This window comes from Amblyraja radiata, chromosome 9 (assembly GCF_010909765.2).
Source record: "Amblyraja radiata isolate CabotCenter1 chromosome 9, sAmbRad1.1.pri, whole genome shotgun sequence".
Taxonomy (NCBI): domain Eukaryota; kingdom Metazoa; phylum Chordata; class Chondrichthyes; order Rajiformes; family Rajidae; genus Amblyraja; species Amblyraja radiata.
The window spans coordinates 14,773,077-14,796,195 of NC_045964.1; the positions used below are offsets into that span (position 1 = coordinate 14,773,077).

General features: G+C 44.2%; 1 protein-coding gene across 4 annotated transcripts in view; it reads left to right on the forward strand.

The window, feature by feature from the left end:
• Positions 1-5,288: 5,288 nt before the first annotated feature.
• The window catches only part of tmem62 (transmembrane protein 62), a 58,972-nt gene continuing 41,141 nt past the window's right edge, over positions 5,289-23,119 (forward strand). Inside the window, exons 1-4 of one of the 4 annotated variants that reach the window (XM_033026753.1) lie at positions 5,289-5,952; positions 6,747-6,858; positions 14,157-14,294; positions 16,430-16,475. In XM_033026753.1, the coding sequence (XP_032882644.1) occupies positions 5,698-5,952; positions 6,747-6,858; positions 14,157-14,294; positions 16,430-16,475 (551 nt within the window). In that variant the 5' untranslated portion in view covers positions 5,289-5,697. Of the gene's footprint in view, positions 5,953-6,746; positions 6,859-14,156; positions 14,295-16,429; positions 16,476-18,750; positions 18,811-23,119 lie in introns of those variants that run through there. The other 3 variants (XM_033026754.1, XM_033026755.1, XM_033026756.1) reach the window with 3 other exon arrangements.

Here is a 23,119-nt window from a genome sequence, read left to right on the forward strand (position 1 = left end):
ATCTCTCTGGCTCTTCACACTCTCCTGACTCACCTGGACAGACAGGGCACGTACGTGAGGATGCTCTTCGTTGACTATAGCTCTGCATTCAATACGGTCACCCCCACCAAGCTCACCACCAAACTCCACCAGCTAGGCCTCAGCTCGCCGATATGCGATTGGATCCTGAACTCTCTTTTTTATTTATTTATTTATTTATTTATTAGAAGTAGACATATTATAAAATGTAGTTACATATTATAGTAAAAAAAAAAACTTTTCATATACATCAGTCATACATTATTAAAATTTTCCATTATCAATTACTTCTGCTTCTAGTATTTTTATTTTTTATAGAAAGCGAGAAAAAGAGAGGGTAGAAAGTTACAAATAAAAAAGAAAGAAAAAAAAAAAAAAAAAAAAAAAAAAACACAACAGAAAAACAAGAGAGGTGGAATGGGTTACCTGTAATACATCAATGGAGATAGGTTCCTGAACTTTCTGACGGAGCGACCGCAAGCAGTGAGACTGGGCCCGCACCTGTCCTCCACTATCACCCTGAGCACCGGCACACCACAGGGCTGTGTACTAAGCCCCATGCTCTATTCCCTCTTCACTCACGACTGTGTTCCTGCATTCGACACCAACACCATCGTGAAGTTTGCAGACGACACAACAGTGATTGGGCTGATCACCAACGGTGATGAAACAAAATACAGGGCGGAGGTGCAGAACCTGGCGGACTGGTGCACACGTAACTTGTCACTAAACACCTCCAAGACCAAGGAGCTGATAATTGACTTCAAGAGGTCCCATAATGGAGAATACGCCCCAATCTCCATTTACGGGGAAAGTGTGGAGAGAGTGTCCAGCTTTAAGTTTCTGGGCACTCACATTTCAGAGGACCTCACATGGTCCACCAACACCGCTGCGCTGGTCAAGAAGGCACAGCAACGACTGTTCTTTCTGAGGACATTAAAAAAGACTGGTCTGCCCCAACAGTTGCTGACAACGTTCTACCGCTGCACCACAGAGAGCATATTGACGTATGGCATCTCTGTGTGGTATCTCAGCTGCACGGAGGCGGAGGGGAGAGCTCTTCAGCACGTCGTCCACAGAGCGCAGAGGATCATTGGGACAGAGCTACCAGCCTTGGACGGCATCTACCACACACGGTGCCTCAGGAAGGCCGTCAGCATCCATACTCATCACACCCCTGTAACGGACTGTTCGAACTACTTCCCTCCGGCAAACGTTACAAGGCCTTCTACGCCCGAACCTCCAGACTCAGAAACAGCTTTATTCCAAGAGCTATAGCGGCTCTGAACCGGCCCTGCTGAGTGCCCCCCACCCCCCCTGGACTGTCTCCCTCGGATGGTCACGACGCACAGCTTATTTATTTATTTTACTTTTCTTTTCCATCGGTTGGAGCTGCATACTAAATCTCGTTGCACTGACGTGCAATGACAATAAAAGATATTATTATTATTATTATTATCTTTGCAAACTCCAGCATATCGCTTTTAAACATTAGAAAACTCCTCATGTCTACAATGACTACTGGCCAGTGGCAATCACACCATTGTGGTGAAGTGTTTTGAGAAAACACAAATCGTTCTCGCTGGCACGCCATTCTGCAACTTTGCTCTTAACGTTAGCAAAACCAAGGAGCTGACTGTTGATTTCAGAAAGGGAAAGCTGTGGATCCACAGACCTGTCTTTATTGATGGGATGGTGGTGAAGAGATTCAACAGCGAAATTCTTGGACATGAGCATCTCTGAAGATCAGCTTTGGGCCCAGCACATTGATGCAATCATAAAGAAGTCTCATCAATGCCTCTACTTCGGCAGAATTTCTAGGAGATTCAGCATGTCACCGAATACTCAATCAAATCTATATAGGTTAGTGGTGGAGGGCATAGTGACTGGTTGCATCACGGCCTGTTTCGGTAAGTCGAATGCCTAAGAGCGATGGAGACTGCAGAAATTGGTGGACATTACCCCTTCAATCACAGTTATTTACCAGTGAAAGGATCTACAGGAAAGCTACCTCAAAAAGGCAGCTAATTTTATTAAAGACAACACCACCGTGGCCGTGCTCTTTTCTCCCTGCTACCATTGGGCAGGTACAAGAGCCTAAGAATGTCTAGGTTCAAGAACAGCTTTTCCCCCATCAACCATCATAGAGTTATACAGCATGAAAACAGGCCCTTTGGCCCAACTTGCCCACACCGACCAAGATGCTCCAACTACAGTAGTCTCACCCGCCCATGCTTGGCCCATAACCCTCTGAACTTATCTTATCCATGTACCTGTCCAAATGTCTCATAAATGGTATAGTACCTGCCTCAACAACCTCCTCCAGCAGCTTGTTCCATACACCCACCACCCTTTGTGTAAAAAAAAAGTTACCACTCAAGTTCCTTTTAAATCTTAACCCCCTCACCTTAAACCAATGTCCTCTTGTTCTCGATTCCCCTACTCAGGGCAAAGGATGTGCATTTACCTGATCTATTCCTCCCATGGTCTTGTACTCCTCTGTTGGATCACCCCTCATCCTCCTGCGCTCCAAGGAACAATCCTAGCCTGCTCAACCTCTCCCAGTAGCTCATGAAAAAGGTTAACTTCTAATAAAACAAACAGGTTCGCTTCTTAATAAACAGACAACTCATAAAGCGGTTTGGTAGACCAGTTCAAAACGTTACTAATTATCGGCCGATGGAAGTGGCAAGGAACCCTAGCCAAGGAAGCAACACAGAACCTTGGCTGTCCTCTCTCCACTTTCCTGAACACAGAATTACATGGTATTATATACTGTTGTTGTTCAAGAAGGAACTGCAGATGCTGGAAAATCGAAGGTACACAAAAATGCTGGAGAAACTCAGCGGGTGCAGCAGCATCTATGGAGCGAAGGAAATAGGTGACGTTTCGGGCCGAAACCCTTCTTCAGACTGATGGTATTATATACTGTTCTTTTGTCACCTAAGCACATTCCAAAGACATTATGGTCAGAGGTACAGAGAATACACATTACTACAGGTAATGTAGTAATGTGTCATTGTAGTGGTGGAGGTAATGTAGTCAGGATGCGTCTGAGTTTGTCTCGTCAATCATCAGTTGCATCAAAGGCATCTTGTCATGTGGTACAAGGTACCTACATATCAAAGGCATCGGACATTGGTACAAGGTACTTGCATATCAAAGTCATCAGTCACTGCATACCTCAAAGGCATCGGACATTGTCTCAATACCCCTTACTGGGATTAATCTGGGCTTCCTCTCTCGTCCAATGGTAGACACATTCAGGCACGGAAATCGCTATCAAAATATGGAGGGGACCGGGGGACACAATTTCTTGGCGGCCGCGCGCGCACACTCACACACACATGCGAGGCTTCGGAGGCTCAATCCAGCGCTAAATGCAGCTCAACACTGCCTGTCTCACCGGGTTAACCTACAGCCCTACCTGGACTGACGGGACACCAGCGCTGCTTCTCCGCGCAGGCTGTAAACCTGGGCCATATTTTGCGCGTCCAGGCAGGGCTGTAGGTTAACCTGGCGGGACAGCAGAGTTGAGCTGGGTTTTGTGCTGCTTCACTGCACTGGCTGTGGGCCTGGGGGCACCGCGCCCGTCTGACTCCCGACGTCTCTGGCCACCCCCGGGCGGGGCACTCGGGTGGGGACGGGACAGCGCCGGAGAGCCGGGATCGATCCTGGCTGTGGATGAGGCACAGGTCTGTGCCACCCCCATTGCCTGCTGACCGACCTCCCTCTTGTCCAATCGGCGCCCTCGATCAGCAGTCCCACCCCCAGTCTCGCGGAAAGCGGAGATTTCACCGGGTTTTAAAATCCGAATTACAAAAAATGGGGAGGGACTGTCCCCCCCACCTCTCAAAGGAGGGGGGGGACGTGTCCCACCTGTTCCCCGCCCCCCCGGGATTTCCGTCCCTGTCACATTTCATCGGTCATTATTTCAATACACAGCAATCTTGGAGAATCTTGTCTTTCTGTATCAATCTAGCCCAGAAATCCATTTAATATATTTCTTATATTATTATCATTTAGCCTTATCACTCAGGCCCTCGTGTCATGGCAACATCCTCTTAAATCTTCTCTGCTCCCTTTCCAGCTTAACAACATCTTTCCTATAACATAGTGACCAAAACTGAACACAATACTCTAAATATCACCGCACCAATATCTTATACAACTGAATCATTACCTACAATAATATAAATTTATTGTCATTTATTGTCATTTGAGCCCCAGTGAGACTCAAACGAAATTTTGTTTCCACAGCCATACAAACAAAGACAATGTCCTACAGACATACACACAATTAAGTTCACACAAACATCCATCACAGTGAACCCACTGTGATGGAAGGCAAAAGTCTTTTCTCTCCCCTGCTCTCCATGTCTCTCCCGATGTCCAAGCCCCAGGCGGGTGATGATAAGTCCCACGGCCATTTTAGGCCGTGCGGGGCGATTTACGGCCCCGCTCCCGGTCTGAAAGTACAAGGTCGGAGCCCCAGCGTGCGATGGTGAGTCCCACGGCCATGAAGCCGTGCCGGGTGATGTACTTCCCCGCTCCAGGTCGTTCCAACCCCGCGACACGGGCTGGAGAAGTCGCGTTGCGGGAGCTCTGGGAAGCGGTCTCTCTCTCTCCCCCCGGACCCGCGAGCTCCCGATGTCTCAGTCCACCGGACCTGCGGCTGCGTTGCTGGAGCCTCCGAGCCCCAGGAGTCGAGTCGCAGCAGCGAGTCACCGCCGCTCCCCATGCTCCGAGGCCGGCCAGCCCCACGATGGTGAGTAGTCCGCAGCTCCACAGCTCCGCAGTCTCCCGAGCCCCCGGGTCGTTCAGGCTGGAGGCCGCTCCACGGTGCTAGGCCCCAACGACAACGGAGACCCGACAGGGAAAAGGTCGGGTCTCCCGTACAGGGAAGAGATTTTAAACGGTTTCCCCCTCCCCCCCCCCACATATACACATTTAAAACCAAGCTTAAAAAAACACAAACACTACATTTAACTAGACAAAAATAAAAAAAAGACAGACAGGCTGTAGGAGCCGCTGCAACGAGTCGCGCCGCCACCAGGAAACTGTCAAATTCTATATTTAATGTTCTGATTTAATGCTCGAAAGCCTTATTGATTACCCTATTTATCTTATGCCACTCAAGAATTAAAAAAACTCAAAAGTGCTGGAATAATGCTGGAGAGGGTCAGGCCAAAGATCTTTAGGTCAGGCTTCTCTGGAGAAAAAGATGACGTTTCGCGTCGGGGTCCTTCTTCAGACGTAACCTATCCATGTTGCTCCGGAGTTGCCGACCCACTGAGTTGCTCCAGCATTTTGTGCCTTTTTGTGTAAACCAGCAATTGCAGTTCCTCGTGTCTAATCGTTTACTTTAAACGTTTACTTTTGCAGCAAGTCCAAGCATTAGGATTGAATGAAGGTACAGTTCCTGATTTAGTTTAAGAGACTAGCAGGTTGTAGGAGGATTCCTCTCCACCTCAACCCAAAGCCACCCATCCGTCAGACCCCCGCCGCTGCCCAGCCCGGACATCTCAGGCCCCTCGTTATTGAGCAGACCACCAGGTGCTTCTCGGCAAAGGCTGGGTTGCTGAAAGGAGAAGGTCAACGCCGCATAGGCCGCAGGATGAGCGGCCGCCGGTGCTTGCAACGACAGCACTCACTAGAGGGCGGGCTGTAGGCGGCCGGATGCGGGGCGGTCAGGTGTCAGCGGCGTTGCCGAGGTTGCCGCACTCGGGCTCCGATGCCGCGCTGGTTACAAGGATGCTCCAACTGTTCAGCGTGCTGATCGCCGCCGGCCTCTTCCTGGCCTGCCTCACGGCTTACGTGCTGGATAACTACACGGTGCAGCAACGGAGTTACGGCGGTGCCGGCGGGCACCCGCGGGGAGCGCAGCCTCCCTACCCGGGCGGGAGCATGGACAACGTCTTCTGGTTCCTGCAGGTAGCGCGACCCCCAACCGTGCCCGCGGCCCCCAACCGTGCCCGCAGCGCGCGCTCCGTCCGCGCGACCCCCAACCGTCTCCGTGCCTCCGGCTGTCAACAGAGGTCTCCGGGTCGATTGCGCAACATTAGTGTAACGGACTAGCCCTTCCAGCTTGTGAGCCGTCATTAAAACGGAGCCCCTGTCCTTTAAAACACACCGCCTCATCCATCCACTGCACGTCCAGCGTTTTCACTTCCATTGCTGGACCAATGCAATTAATAAATTGGGGTGAATTCTCTTTTTTTTTTGTGTCGTATTGTGTTTCTTGAAAAAGGGAATACGCTGCTGCATCGATACACAGTAAAACAGTACACAGTTTCAACACGATTTCACCAATAAATGTTGGGACATCCCAACAGATGTAGATGAAAATATGACGAAAGTAAAATTATTCTTCACTATTTAAAAAAACTCTATCAATTTATCATAATCATTGCACTTATTTAGTTTGTTTGTTTGTATATTTTCCTGTGCCTAATCGTGAAGTATTTTGCTTGCTGCTTCTGTGTTTCTGAGCGACGTGGAAGAATAGCTCAGGGCAAGTTCACATGGCCGATGAACCCTGGGCATTAAATCGGAACCGAATTACACATTCTGAGCATCGGGATATTTTGTGACAATAGTTAGTGTTCTGTTGTATTTTGAATCAAGTGGTGGAAAAAAGTCAGGCTTTGAGAATGTAATATTTAACATTTTATTTTAAAGGCATTGTTATATTTGCTCTTTTCGTAAGAAATGTTTTTACTTCTCAGGTGTCTGACATCCACATCAGTAGGTTTGTAGATCCCCAAAGAGCCCCTGACTTTCAGAAGTTTTGCACAGAGACCATTGATGTTATTAAGCCAGAAATCGTTTTTGTCACAGGTAGGTCATGATACTCAATATAAAAATAGTTTAGTCATCAGTCAGCCTGTAGTTCATCAAATATTAAAAAACTGAATGTTCAATCCAATGTGATCAGTGGAACAGATTATTTATCATATTCTGTTGATTGTAATCTATATTATTGCTGATTTTGAGATTTTTTCATAACGCGGAGGGTATTTTTCTTTTTTTTTAATGTAGTTCATTTGACAAAATTATTATTCATGGGCAAACATCTTTGAGCAATGTTTAAATCAAAATATTGGAGATCCTCTTTCTCCCTTAAAAATAAAGCTCCATAATTTTCCAACTAATTTCCAACAGTTTAGTTGTTCAGTAACAGCCTTTTCCCAACTTGGATCTTAAATAGAATGGTGCAGATGCATCCTCCATGGTTTTGGATTGCATTGTGATTGTAAGTTTAAATTGTGTTCCATATAAAGTGTCTTTCTGCATAAATGGTTCTCAACAGAACTACAAGAAAAACAAAAGTGCATTAGGGGCATTGTAAATTCACCTGGTTGTGGAGTTGACATTAATCCTGACTTTGGATCATTGAGGTTTGAAGCGAATGACTTAAGCAACTTGCTCAGCTTCTCATTTTATCCCTCCCTTTTTTCTATTCTTAAGAAGCTTGTCAAATTATTTCTTTGTTACAATACAGCATTGACTTTAAAGGTCTCCTATGGAAACATTTGTCTTTGGGTAAAAAATTACACCTCGTTTCACATATTTATATTTTCAATTACTTAAAATGTTGCTTCTTGGTGATAGATTTATTTGTCATAGATGAACACATTGGCTAGATTAAGTTTTATAGATGGGAAGAAAAATCATAAAACCAATGAGCATTCCTTTTAAATTCCATAAGAACATGATTAAGTCACTCAACTCAAACCTGTTTTACCATTCAAAAAGATTAAAGTGAATCTACATCTCAACTCTAATTACCAGCATTTGTCAATATGCCTGTAGCGAACAAAAATCGAGTAATTATCTCATTCTTGAAAATGTTAATTGGTGGCCAGCATTCACAAATATTAGGGGAAGAGAGTCCTCGATTTCTGTTACTATTTGTGTCAATGACACATATGTGTCAAGGCCGCCACAGTGACACAGCTCCCGTCTCACAGACCCGGGTTCGATCCAGATCTTGGGTGCTGTCTGTGTGGAGTTTGCATGTTCTCCCTGTGACTGCTTGGGTTTCCTCTGGGTACTCTAGTTTCCTCCCACTTCCCAGTAGTTATGTGGTTTGTAAGTTAATTGATTTCTGTAAATTGCCTCCAATGGGTAGGCAGTGGATGGTAAGTGAGATAAGTGAGTCTGAAGAAGGGTCTCGACCCGAATCGTCGCCTATTCCTTCACTCCATAGATGCTGCATCACCCGCTGATTTTCTCCAGCTTTGTCTACCAACGGGATCCCACCACTGGCCACATCTTCCCATCTCCTCCCCTGTCGGCTTTCCCAGAGACCGCTCCCTTCTTAACTCCCTGGTCAATTTGTCCCTTCCCACCCAAACCACCCCCTCTCCAGGCACTTTCCCTTGCAACTGCAGGAAATGCTACACTTGTCACTTTACCTCCCCCCCCCTTGACTCCATTCAAGGACCCAAGCAGTCTTTCCAGGTGCGGCAGAGGTTCACCTGCACCTCCTACAACCTCAGCTATTGCATCCGCTGCTCTAGGTGTCAGCTGCTCTACATCGGTGAGACCAAGCGTAGGCTTGGCGATCGCTTTGCCCAAGACCGCCGCTCGGTTCGCAATAACCAACCTGATCTTCCGGTGGCTCAGCACTTCAACTCCCCATTCCGAATCCGACCTTTCTGTCCTGGGCCTCCTCCATGGCCAGAGTGAGGCCCACCGTAAATTTGAGAAGCATCACCTCATATTTTGCTTGGGCAGTTTACACCCCAGCGGATTGACTTCTCCAATTTCAGGTAGTTTCTGCTTTCTCCTCCACTTCCCAGCTCTCCCTCAGCCCATTGTTTCCGCATCTTCCTTTCTTCTTCCCGCCTCCCCCCCCATCCTCACATCAGTCTGAAGAAGGGTCTCGACCCAAAACGTCGCCTATTTCCTTCGCTCCATAGATGCTGCATCACCCGCTGAGTTTCTCCAGAATTTTTGTCTTCCCATTCACACAAGTTCTGTTATCCCACTTTCCTCACCCACTCCCTACACATTAGGGGCAATTTTACAGAGTTAATTTAACCTACAAAGCCAATGCGTCTTTGGGATGTGGGAGGAAACCCACACGCTTGCAGGGAGAATGTGCAAATTCAACACAGACAGTGCCCGAGGACAGGATCGAACACAGATCCCTGGCGTGTGAGGCAGCAAGTCCACCAGCTGTGCCACTATATTTTATTTTCCAACACACAAAAAAATTATACGTTGATAACTTTGGTTACTAAAAAAAAAGAACCTATCCATGTTCAGTCTTAAATCTCTATGTGACACTATGTCCCCCATTACAGCTACTGTATGTTTTAATTCAGTTCAAGACTATGGGGCAGTACATTGACCATAAAGTTGCCAGAGACCCGGAATTGATCCTGAATATGGGTGCTGTCTGTATGGAGTTTGCTCCTTTTCCCTTTGATTGCATAGGTTTTCTCCGGGTGCTCTTGTTTCCTTCCACATTCCAAAAACGTGCAGGAACCTTTTTCAGGCCCAACCCAAAACGTAATATTTTCCTTTTGTCCAGAGATTCTGTCTGACCTGTTGAGTTACTCCAGCTTTTTGTATCTATCTTCAGTTTAAACCAGCATCTGCAGTTCCTTCCTACACACATGATTCAGCATTCAGTATTCAGTATTTACTTTAATGTCATTTTAACTGAGTACACAGATGGAACGAAAAAAATTGTTTCTCAATCAGTTCCCATCAGTGCGGTTAATAAAAACGGAATAAATACATATAGCTTTAAAAATTAAAATTACCATATCTAAAATAGGCCTAAAAATTGAAATAAATACAGACATTCAGACCGAACAGTGGCTTTGCTTTGACAGGTGCCTAGCTGTCAAAGTATGGGCGAGGTTAGATGTGTTGGTGTAAGATATATGGGGAGGGGACACAGTCTGTTAACCAGTCTTATTGCCTGTGGGATGAAGCTGTGTAGCATCCTGCTGGTTTTGCAGCTGATGCTCCTGTACCTCTTCCCAGATGGCAGAATGGAGAAGATGTGGTGTGATGGATGATAGGGGTCCTTAATAATGGAGATGGCTCTGCTGATGCTCTGCTTCTGATAGATCTCCAACAGGAAAGGGAGTGGGGCACCAATGATCCTGCTGGCTGTCTTCACTATCCTGTTAAGTTGGTTTTGCTCATAATCCTTGCAGCTCCCAAACCAGGAAGTGATGCCGTCGGTCAATATACTCTCGATGGTGCCCCTGTAGAAGGTCCTTAGATGAACAGTAGGGAGACCTGCTTTTCTTAGTCTTCGGAGAGGGTGGAGCCACTGCTGAGCTCTTTTGATCACTGCTGTGGTGTTGGTCGTAGAGGTCAGGTTATCCGCCAGGTGAAGTCCCAAGAACTTCACACTGCTGACCCTCTCCACAGCAGCTCCATCAATATGCAGCGGAGTGTGATGGTGTTTGCCAGCCCTCCTGAAATCGATCACCATTTCCTTAGTCTTTTCCACATTGAGGTTGAGATTGTGAGATGTGCACCACTCCGTAAGCAGCTCCACCTCCATCCTGTATGCCGACTCATTGTCACTGATGAGACCCACCATTGTGGTGTCATCAGCGAACTTATTGATATAATTATTGCTGAGTCTGGCAGTACAGTCATGAGTAAGCAGACTGAACAGCAGGGGGCTTAGGACACAGCCTTGGGGTGAGCCAGTGCTCATAGCGATGGTTCTTGATGTCCGACTGCCCACCCTGAATGTCTGCTGCCATTGTGTCAAAAAGTTAAGGACCCAGTTGCAAGTGCCAGTGTCCACCTTCAACAGCTTCAGCTTTTCCACCGACAGCTTCAGCTTTTCCACCAACAGCTTCAGCTTTTCCACCAACAGCTTCAGCTTTTCCACTAACAGCTTCAGCTTCTCCACCAACAGCTTCAGCTTCTCCACCAACAGCTTCAGCTTCTCCACCAACTATAGGATAGAACTTTATTAATCCCAGGAGGGAAATTGTGTGTGTGTGTGTGTGTGGGTATCTTCTATATTACTAAAAGTCTGATCTTGACCACTTCCTGTTGTTCTGTATATTGATTTTAGAAAAAACGCTGCCACTTACGGCTGTGATTTTTGGCCATCTTACTCAGAGCCCCCTCCACTGTGCAGGACAGGATTTTTCCCATCGATTAAAAATAAAAGAGTTGTTAGTGTTTAAAAAATGTTGAGATTCCTCTCCTGAAGGCCACGCCCCTTCTGGAGGGGCTATAAAACCCGGAGGTGTTGAGTGCCTCAGTCAGTCTCTGCAAGATGGGGAAGCGAGAGGGTCACGTCTCTCAGTCTGAGCTGTGAATAACACTGAACACATGTCTACTAAACTGAGTGGTTTTACTGACCTGTCAGTGCCCTTAATGTGGTTTTAAAATTTGGTTTGGAAATGCTAAAGCTGTGTTGCCTTTGGTTTGGAAATGCTAAAGCTGTGTTGCTATTGGTTTGGAAATGCGAAAGCTGTGTTGCCATTGGTTTGGAAGTGCTAAAGCTGTGTTAGCACTTCCTGTTTGCGCTTTATATTGATTTTAGAAAAATTGCTGCCTCGTACGGCTGTGATTATTGGCCATCTTACTCGGAGTCCCCCTCCACTCATCAGGTGCCGGGGATTTTTAGATGAAAAATAAAAGAGTTATTAGTGTTTAAAAAATGTTGAGATTCTCTCTCCTGTCAATCACACCATGAAGGCCATGCCCCTTACTGGTGGGAGGGACTATAAAACCCAGAAGTGTGGGTGTGGCTCAGTCTCTGCAAGATGGAGTAGGGAGAGGTCACGACTCGCTTTCTTTAGTGGCCTTGCACCCTGCGTGAAATGGTATGAAACTGCACTTGAATTTGGTGGCCTTGCACCCTGCTTGAAGTGGTAATAAACTGCACTTGAATTTGGTGGCCTTGCACCCTGCTTGAAATGGAATTTCAAGGAATTTGCCGTGAGTCAACTGCCAGCCCACCAGCCGTGAGTGAGCTGCCAGCACAAGAGGCTTGAGTGACTGAGACGCCAGCCCAAGAATCCATTCGTCCCACAATATCCATACTAGCCCTCTGGAAACCAGTCCCTTCAGCCCACAACACCCATAATAGCGCTCCTGAAATCTCCCCCCCCCCCCCACTGGCCACCAATATTAGAATTGGCAGAGAGGTGGAATATTGCGTTGGGGGACCATCCCTCCCGTGTGATGCTGGGACCCAATGGGTCCCACTTATTCTATATATATATATTACACAACACAATATTCCACCTCTCCACCAATTTCAATATTCAGGAGAGAGAATCTCAACATTTTTTAAACACTAATAACTCTTTTATTTTTCATCGATGGGAAAAATCCTCATGTCCTGCCCAGCGGAGGGGGACTCTGAGTAAGATGGCCAAAAATCAAATTGCATGAAATCCGCATGTAACCATTGTGTCAAAGGTTATGAAAGGCCTGAATCATTAAAACACTTTGGGTTCTCTCATAGTGTTTCCCAGTGTACACTATTAAGGTCTGGAACAAACAGATTTGTTTGAGAAACTCACCACAGTTCTACGAGATATTCTCTGTCCTGATCTGAGCTGGAATTAAGAGGGCAACTGGGCCCCACATGAAAGCAGGTTCAGGGTACAGGTCAAACACACAATTCCCTCCAACATTATCAAACAAAGTTTGACACTGAACTACATGGATACAGGAGGGAAAATAACCAAAAACTTGACCTCAGGTTTAAAGAGTATCTTTCACAGAGGGATGAGGGTTAGAGAGGAATTTCATGTTTTGTTTTTTCATTTCCTTGTGACACAAAACTGTTCGGCCCATTGTGTCTATGTTGCCTGTATTCTGACTTTTCCATTAATCCTATTTCCCCCCCACCTATTCCGCTTAAACCCATTCTCTCTCACATGCCCACCAACTCCCCTGATTCTCCTTCCTGACGAAGGAGTGTTGAATCAAGCATCAAGGCCTGGATGGTGCTGAGGCTAAGAGATTGATTCTCATACTGCAGGGTTGGAACCAGACACAATCTCATGATGTGTTGCCACTTTGGGTTGAAATGTGAAGAATATCTGTACTCTCTCCAAAGCTTTAGCACTCTCAATGACTAAGGATTCGGTGGATGCTCTGTTCTTGAATATATTCAAAATTGGGGTTGATTGATAATAACGAGAATCAAGGTATCTGGTAATAGAATGGGAATGTGGAGTGGGAGTAAAGGTTCATCCACAATCCATGTTCTTAAAGTGAACTCACTGCTGTGAGGAATATTTAAATCTAATAATGTATTGGCATTTAAGAGTCAGATAAAGAGATGAGGGAAAACAGAATAGCAGGCTATATGTGGAGGTATGAGGATATTTTGATATAAACACTTATCATTTGGGTTGAATAATCTCTGCAGATGCCCCAAATGTGAAATAATAGTACAATAACGCAAATGATTAGGACCAATGCAGTGAGAGTTCAGGTTAAGCAAAGTTTGTGTATGTGATAATGAAAAGACAAAATCAATGTTCAGACAAAATATTAGCATACAAGTCATGTTTAACAAAATAGATGGTGTACAAGCTTCCTGCATATGTTTGATTCATGACATCTTAGGTTAACTGAAGATTTTATTTTGGACTGTACAGTAACGTTTAGCTTATACTGGTTAGCCATTAATGAAATCACTTGGAAAGCAGATAGAAAATATTCAAAGAGATTGTTTCCACTGTGCTTTGAGGAAATAAGTCCCAAAGATTCATAATTTTTTTTTTTTTACTTCATTCTCTGAGTTAAATGGGTGACCTTTTATTTTTATATTGTGAACCCTGATTATAGATTCTCAAACAAGAGAAAATTCAAAATCCACCCTGCCAAGGATCTGAGTCATAGTCATACAGTATGGAAACTGGTCCTGTAGCCCAACGGGTCTGCAGCAACCATGCAGCACCCATTTATGTTAATCTGGTTTTACTCTGCATCCAATTGAAGTCCCCTAATATCTTCTTCACATAAACCTCCTTATGTCTTCCAGATTCTCAAGGGCTGTTGAAGCTAATAGACAAGAAGAGCATGGGGGTTGAGAGGGACATGTCTATTGCCAAACTGAATTATTGGTCTGTTCTGAAAGCCTTGATTTCACTTTCACGTCACATTGCTTTTCACAGGGGATCTAACGGACGCCAAAGAAAGGAATAGGATTGGATCTCGTCAATATGAGATTGAGTGGCAAACCTATCAGACAATCCTGAAGAAATCCAGAGTTTTGGAAAAAACCAAGTGGATTGATATCAAAGGAAATCATGGTATGCCAATCATCTTGGTTTAGTTCTGCTATCTCATCAATTCTAATATAGCAGTCTCGTAATTACTCATGATATTGCTTCAATAAATAATATTTGCAGATGGCATTAACCTTTAGACCCCCTAAAGAGTTTTACAGCCAAAATGCACTTTCTGCATTGTTAACATTTTGTAACTAATAAACATAAAACATAATTGGCAAGAGGAACAGTGGTGCAGCCACTGATTTCTCACAGTGCCAACAATTGGTGCTCAATCCAGACCTCAGGTTGTGACTACGTGGAGTTTGTACACTCTTCCTATGACCATTTGGGTTTCCTCCAGGTGCTCTAATTTCCCCCTACAAGATGATTGGGTTCATAGGTTAATTTTTAGCCACAGTTAATTGCACCGAGTGTGTGGGTGTGGCGTATAATCAGTGGGGAGTTGATGGGAATGCGAGGAGACTAATATTGGAGTAGTATGAATGTTCATTTGCTCATTGGCACAGTGGGGCATATTTCTGGGCTGTATGGCTCTGTGACTCGTTTGCCTGCAGCAAAGTCGCCAGATGATCTGTCTTTACAGTAGCTTTGTTGAAGAATTTACGGCAAAAAAAACTTTCCATATTTCAAGACATACAATGGTGTTTTATGGTCAATTTAGAGATCAAGCAGACTTTCAGTGCAATGTACTATTCTGACTGATGGCAATACTGACAGCACAATCCTTCATCAAAACTGCCTGTATTAAGTGTTCAGGTCTCAGAATTTTTAATGCACAACCTAGTGCTGCCATGAGGCCAGAGCGGAAGACTAGCAGAAACCCTTGCTATTCTTTGAATTTCCAAATAAGTTTCTAAGGAAATAACCTTCAGCTGCAGCATACTACAGGTAGAGCAGTGAGACAATTAGAGCCACGAGGCAGGTTGCTGATAACCAGGAGAGGTTGGTCCAAGGGCTGACAGGTGAACAGAGGAAGGATGAGATGCCTTGCATCCCAAATAAGCAAAAGGCCTGCATCTACCTGAAACAATTTTCTCCTCTTACTCAAGTAAAAAGATTTTTCAAAAAATCTTGGAGTAGGATTTTTTCTTTTTCCTTTTGCTCCTGTAATCAAATTAGTCTATAATAGACTTTATTTATATTTCTATGATTCTACAGACCTTGGCTGGGAACCTGGGGCTCACCAAAATTGTTCCCAATTGGGCCCTGCACATCCTAAGGCCGGCCCTAGTTGTGGTGTTCTAGCATTGTTTAGGTCGAGAACACACGTGTTTAGACTTAGCATAGGGAATGCTGCACTATTAATTTCAATTTCTAGGATGGCTGTGAGAAATTTTGGTATGAATTAATGTAGATTTATAAATTGTTTAAATATGATGAAATGTTTTGGTCTAATCTTAGAATGTTAGAAGCCTGTGAGATATTGCCAGTAGTTCTCATCAGTGACAGTCCCAGCTGAGCCACGGGGCTGGACTAACTGGTGTCAAAGTTTTTCCCAATATTTTTTTGGTCAGGGCTTATTCTAATGCTCACCACCCTCAACACAAGATAAGCCCACAAGGGCTCTGTTGATGTGAGTGATTCAGCCAGCTCTTCCCCAGTCCAGATTGCTGGGCGAATCTGTGTCAAATTGATGAGAAGCACAAAGCTGGCAGCTAACTGAATTCTGGCCCAATGCTTCCTTCCTAGAATGTATGATTCAAATAAAGAAGTAAGCATTAACTTGGGAAAGGTACATTACAGGCTAATTTCAGGACATGGTCTTGAATCTGAGCAGGGGAGTTGCAATTTTAAAATTCTTTGGTTTTCAAGTCACTTCATGGCATCACATCTCCCTATCTATGTATTTGCTTCACATCTTCTCTCTCAATGTCTCTTGTTCCTTTGTGCAACCCCAATATGTTTATACCATTATGGGCAGTAATGTCTTCAGCTTTCTCAACTCTGAATCCAATAACTTTCTTCATCAGTATCTCCTTATTTTAAGACACTCATTAGAGTATACCCTTCTGATCAAATGTTTGCTTTTTTTTTAATGCGTCATGGTATCACAGTTTATCTTATTAGACTCTGAGAACCCATGGACGTTTTATTATGTTAAGGCTGGCTTATAAATACCCACCATGATGCAGTCTTCTTCTTTCTCACCACAGATACTTTCAATATTCCATCACTTGAGAGTGTCAATAACTACTACAGGTATTGTGCTTAAAGTCTATCTAAATTTGGGTTCTGAAACTTAATGAGTGATGTGTTGTTTATTCATTCCTGGGATATAAATTATGATTCATCTTAGCTAGAAAAAATGCAGCCGGATCTCTTTTAATGCATCAATTAAAGATCGAGTCTCACCTGAGAAGTTTTCTCTCTGCAGTTTACCTGTGCCAAGTATCACCTGATGGGAAAGCCAGAAATGTTTAGTCATGATAACCATCTGTTGTCATTCAAACCAATCAGATGTGCAAGTCTGGGAACAAAGAGGTGTTATGTTTAAGTTTCAGTTATTGTGGGAAACGCCTTGTCTCACAAAGTAGCTTTTGGGGTGGGGCACAATAGAGACCGCTGGAGTATTTCATGGAATCAAAGGAGGAAGTGTGTTAAGTGAGCTGGGCTGGAGGTTTTTTGGATTGCACGGTGTTGAGGGGAGGGATATTCTCGATAATAGGTTTTAATGCCACAGTAAATTCTTACATATCTTGTTTAAATAAAACTTGCCTGACAAGTGCTGGAAATATGTCCTTTAGAGGCTGGGTATACTTAGAATTCTAGAATTATTTGTTTTGGTTCTCTTAAAGAGCAATCCAATTATTCCCATTCCCAACCCTTGCCCATAACTTTGCAGTTTTTCCTCTATTAACATTTAATCACTCTAAAACTGCATCTCCTTCACTCTCAGGCAGATCATTAATAATTCAGCACATTGTGCATGTTTCTCCTGCATGCAGTTTGTGCCAGACATCTCTAAATGTATGTTGTCTAATCTAACCATCTGCTGAAAACTGTTCCCCTCTATTTACTCCTCTTATCAAAAAGTGTTAAACAATTCTTGTCAACTTTCTTCTCAGCTTTCTGTGCAGTAAGGAGAAAATCCTAGCTTTTACAATCGATCTTTTGTAATTAATCCAATTTCATGTGGCCAAAACTACAGCCTCTACCATTTAAGATGAGGAGGGAACACCACCACCTCCAAGTTTCTTTCCAAATCACATATTGTTTTGCCCAGTCCATCTCACAAACCAGCCCCCCTGGCCTCCCCCCATTAACTCCATCTTGTAGTCAATCTTCCAAACTACATAATTGCGGCCTTTCCCTTTTTTAATCTGTGCGTTCTGTGAAACTGTAATGTTATAGCACTATTAGACTATATTCTGCACTATAATATTTTTCTCTTTACATGCGTTGTATTTGTTGTGTATGGCATGATTGTACTCGTGTATAGTATTATTTGACGCAATAGTACGCAAACCAAGCTTTTCATTGCATCTTGGTACACGTGACAATAATAAACTAATACCAATACCTATATCTGGACTAACAGCTATTTGTTCTGTCAGATATTGGAACTTCTTATGAAGCATGTTCTGTAGATCTCCAAGAATGTGCCTATCTACTGTTCAGACCATTGATGTTCAAGGGATCTTGGGGTGGGACTATAGCTCCCTGAAGATGCCAACACAAGTAGATAGAATGGTAAAGATATTATATAGCATTCGTGCCTTTATTGGTCAGGGCACTGAGTATAAAGGTCACGTTGCAGCTGTTAAAGACTTTAGTTAGGCCACATTTGGAGTATTGCATGCAGTTTTGATCACTGTACTGCATGGAGGCCTTCTTCGTCACCATATAAACCTGTCCTTTTACATTGAAGTCTCTCTGTTTCTGAATACTCCTGAGGACCTTTCCAGTCATTATGTATTTCTTGGCCTTTTCTGGATTAAATTCCATTTGCCATTGGTCTGCTGATCTTAGCAACTGATCGGTTTCATTCTGTAACTTACCATCAATGGCACAATGTTTGTGTAATTTGAACCTTTCTTATTTTATCTTATTTTAACATATCTTATTTAGGTTCAGGTTTCAATGTCATGTGTACCGAGGTACAGTGAAAAGCTTTTTTGTATGCTGTCCAATCAAATCACATAATACGATACATAAATGCAATCAAGGCAAACTGAAGTACGAAGGGAAAGATGGGAAAGATACACAGTGCAGAATATAATTCTCAGCATTATTGTGCAACGGTTCCAGAGACAAAGTCCAATATCTGCAATGAAGTAGAGGGGTGTTCGACTGTACTCTAGTTTATGGAAGCTTATGCAAGATCTAGATCAGAGGATAATCTTCCTGGAAGTTTGTCTCTGGATACTTAGGGGTGTTGCAAATGGTTGATGGCAGACTGTTGGTGCAAAATATTATGTTATCCAAAGCTGTCAGTCACCATTGCCCTAAATGTCTTTGTCCTGTATCTTTCTAGGGCTCTGCTGAAGACATTTTCAGGATCTCATGGTCAGGAGTCCAAAAATATATAGAACAGGTGACTGATGACTTGTTTGCCTAGGTTAGCAAACAGACCATTAGGTGCAATCAGTGTATGGTAGTGTTGACATTACACATGCTTTACTGCTTCATACCTCCCCTTAAGTCATTGACTGTCCTCCTCTTCCTTTCTCCATAATGCGCACAAGCTTCTGCTTAAATTGATTGTAATCCTATCAGCTGTTCCTGCTATTCTTGTATTGATTTGTTAGTGACTATCTTATATTTATGACAATGAATCTGTTGTCCCATATATATATATATATATGTAAACATCACTGCAACTTGGTTCTGGAATCAAAGCCGATGCACCCAATTCCACATTGTCCAAAAGATGGATACCACATAGCTTAAGTGTCTGCATACAGTAAAGGAATTGGTAACATCTAGGATGACAGCTGGTTAGACCAGACAAATGGTGCATGTATTCCCAGAGAATTCACCTGAATACTGGAGAAGATGGTGGTTACTCAGGCTTATTCTGTCTGAGCTCTTGGCACTTTTGGCAGATTGGCTGGCTCAGCTAGATGGGATGGGATGGGGTGGTAGATTGCATCCTTGACGCCAGGGACTTCGCTAAGTAGCTGCAGATATTGAGAGGCAAAATGTTTTAGAAGTCAGAGAAACAAGAGGTTGGGGAAAAGAAAACTAAACCTAACACAAGCAATGGAACGAGCAGTCAACCATTTGGCCTGTTGTATTTACTCCACTGTCATAGGTGATCTTTTACTTCAATGCTATTTTTCTGTACTAACGCCATATCAATTGATTTATTTCCTGTCCAAAATCTGTCAATCTGAATACAGTTAGATAGGGACAACAGCTCTAGGTGCAGAACCACAAAGATTCATTACTCTCTGGATTAAACATTTCTTCTCACCTCTATCACGAATTCAATTCAATTCAATTCAATTCAATTTATTGTCATTTGGACCCCTTGAGGTCCAAACGAAATGCCGTTTCTGCAGCCATACATTACAAACAAATAGACCCAAGACACAACATATTTTACATAAACATCCATCACATTGCTGTGATGGAAGGCCAAAAAAACTTTTCTCTCCACTGCACTCTCCCCCCCCATGTCAGAGTCAAAGTCAAAGCCCCCGGCGGGCGATGGTGAATTGTCCCGTGGCCATTAAGCCACGCCGGGTGATGCAAGGTCGCACACCGGGTTCTAGATGTTAGAGCCCCCGGCGGGCGCTCGCAGTCCGCAGCCAATCCAAGCCGCGCGGGGCGGTGCTGTAAGGCCCCGCTCCAGGTGCTCTTCAACCCCGCAACTCGGGCGGGAGAAGTCGCCGCTGCGGAAGCCCCGAAAAGCGGTCTCCCTCCAGGGACCCGCGGGCTCCCGGTGCCGTCCGCCAAACCCGCAGTTGCAGCCACCGAATCTCCGGGGGTCGGGCCGCAGCAGCGTCCACCACAGCTCCACCCGCTCCGGACTCGGCCAGCTCCGCGACGGTGAGGTGAGTGTCGGCACCAGAGTCCCCGGTCTTCCTGTTGGAGGCCGCTCCTCGTTGCAGCCCCAACGACAACGGAGACCCGACAAAGAAAAGGTCGGGTCTCCCGTGCAGGGAGAGATTTAAAAGTTACCCCCAACCCCCCCACACCACCCCCACCCCCCTACACACATACCCCAACAAAAAATAACAAAAACTACATTAAAACATAGACATAAAATAATAAAAACGCAGACGGACTGCAGAGGCCGCTGCAGACGAGAGTCGCGCCGCCTACCGGACGAATGGTTGAACTCTCACGTTAACTCTGTGGGCCTTGGTTCTCGACACACATTGCATGTATCAAATTTTCTACCTTTTAATAAGATCATATTTTGTCATAGACACTCAAGAAAATACATGCCCAGCCTACATAATCTCTCCTCATACAACAACACATCACCCAAGAATCAATCTACAAAATACAAAATACTCTTACAGTCTGAAGAAGGGTCTCGAGAGATGCTTCCTGTTCTGCTGAGTTACTTCAGCAGTTTGCGTCTATCTGCGGTGTAAACCAGCATCTGCAGTTCCTTCATACAGCATTCTAGATGCAATCTTTCCAAGGACCAATGTATTTGTTATGGGAGCAAAACTGTACACATTATTTATACTTGACACATCGTTCCAATCAATATTAAAATAACCTAAAGCTGTGAGCATTGCCAATAAGTACCAATTTACCATGATAAAGAAGGAGGGCATTCATCCAATCAGATGTATGCTGGACCCCAATGGAGCAATTCCATCAGTCCCATTCCCCATCTGATTTCACTGTAGATGTATAATATATTTTCTCATAATCATCAAATTCTCTTTGAAGCTTTTGCCAATTAAAGTTACAATATAGATGGCAATTAACAAACCTTAATGTTATCAAAATGGGAAAGAACACCTGAGCATCCATGGGAAAACCATGCAGTCACATAGAATATGCAAATGTTACACACACAGCATTGGAGATTGCGACTGAACTCTGGTCTCTGATGCTGAGTTGGAACAGTATGATTCCTGGTGTGATCAATTAGACTTCACATCTCGGCTACATCTCTACTTTGGCAGTATTGATACAAATACATCGATAGATGCTCCTGAACACATCATCAGTGATGTAACCTGGGGTCATTGGGTGTTTCAGGTCTTTCAACATCAGACACTCTCACCCAGGTGACCCAGCCGTGGTTGATCAGACCACGACTTGTGTTCAGGTGGCATTCGCTCCTCCCCATGGACCTCCTCTCCTGATCCAGAGCCATCTCGAGGCCTTCTCCGCTGCCTCTGTGGTGTTCTTGATGGCCCTTCTCCTTGCCACTCCGTTGATGCCCAGTGCACTCAAGGCTTTGTAGAGCGATTGCCCTGCAAAACCTCTGCAGCCAACCTCGATGGGCATACACCTTGCCTTCCAGCCCTGCTTGCGGCAGTCTATGACCAGTTCTTCATATTTGGCCATCTTCCTCTCGTAGGCCTCCTCCAAACGGTCCTCCCACGGCACTGTCAGTTCCAACAAGACGATGTTTTTGGTCGCCTCAGAGACCAGGAGGATATCTGGCCTCAGGGTGGTTGTGCAATGTGCTGTGGGAACTTCAGCTGTTTCACCAGGTCTACGGAAAACTGCCAGTCCTGCGCAGTCGCCAGGATTCCTGATGGATTCCTGACTGCTGTGGTTCTTGGCAGCTGCACTCCGGCCTTCACGAAGGTGATCATCTGGGTGGTGGGGCGTTCTCGTCTGCAGCTGCTGATTCCCATGCTGATGAGAATTAATCATTACAATAATCCACACTCAGTTTACAAATTAGGATCAGGACGAGGCCCTTTGGCCCCTCAAGCCTGCTTTGCTGTTCAATAAAATTTGGTCAGTCTGCTTGGAAGCTCAACCTTGTTTATCAAGTAAATAACTACCCTTGCTTTAAATTTTATTTGAATATTCTGCTTCTACTACACTCTGAGGAAGAGTTCCAAGGCATGTACCCCCTCAGAGAAATTAAAAACCATCTTTTCTGTCTTAAATGGGCAAATTTTTTTTTTAAAAGCGCCCTTTAGTTTTAATAGATACTCACATGAAACATTGTGTCTACATCCACCCTGTCAAGACCATTAAGGATCTTATTCTTCCTCAACCCCAGCAGATACAAGCCCAGCCAGTCCAACCATTTCCCGTAAACTGCCCAATCCGTATACCAATCTAATACATTTTCTCTGAAATGCTTCTTGTGCATTAATGTACTTCTTTAAAAGTGGAGACCAATACTGTACACAGTACTCTAAATGTAATATCACTAATGCCATACATAGCTGAAGCATAATCTCTATAATTTTTATTATTTAGTCCCTTAGCAATAAATGATATTTTGTTACTTGCTGTACCTGCATATCATCCTTCTATGAACCATGCATTTTAACACCCAGAACTTTCTAAATCTGTAAATTACATAATGTTTATTTCCCTACCCAAAACAAATTTCAACATTTCCCATATATTCCAGATCCATGTCTAACCATTTAGCTACATCCCTTTGCAGCCTATTTTTGTCTTTATCACAACTTACATTGCTGTCTTCATGTAATCTGTAAATGCCCTCGTCCATATAATTGATATAAATTGTAAAAGGTTGAGGCCCCACCACTGATCCCAGTGGCATAGCACTCATTACATCCTGCCACTCAGAAAAAGCCACAGGGATGCAGCAGTACAATGAGTCCATGCCAACCATTCACCACCCATTTACATTAATCCAATTTTATTCTTCCCAAGTTCCATCAATTGCCTCCAGTTTTTATTTTACCACTCACCGCACATTTGGGACAATGTAC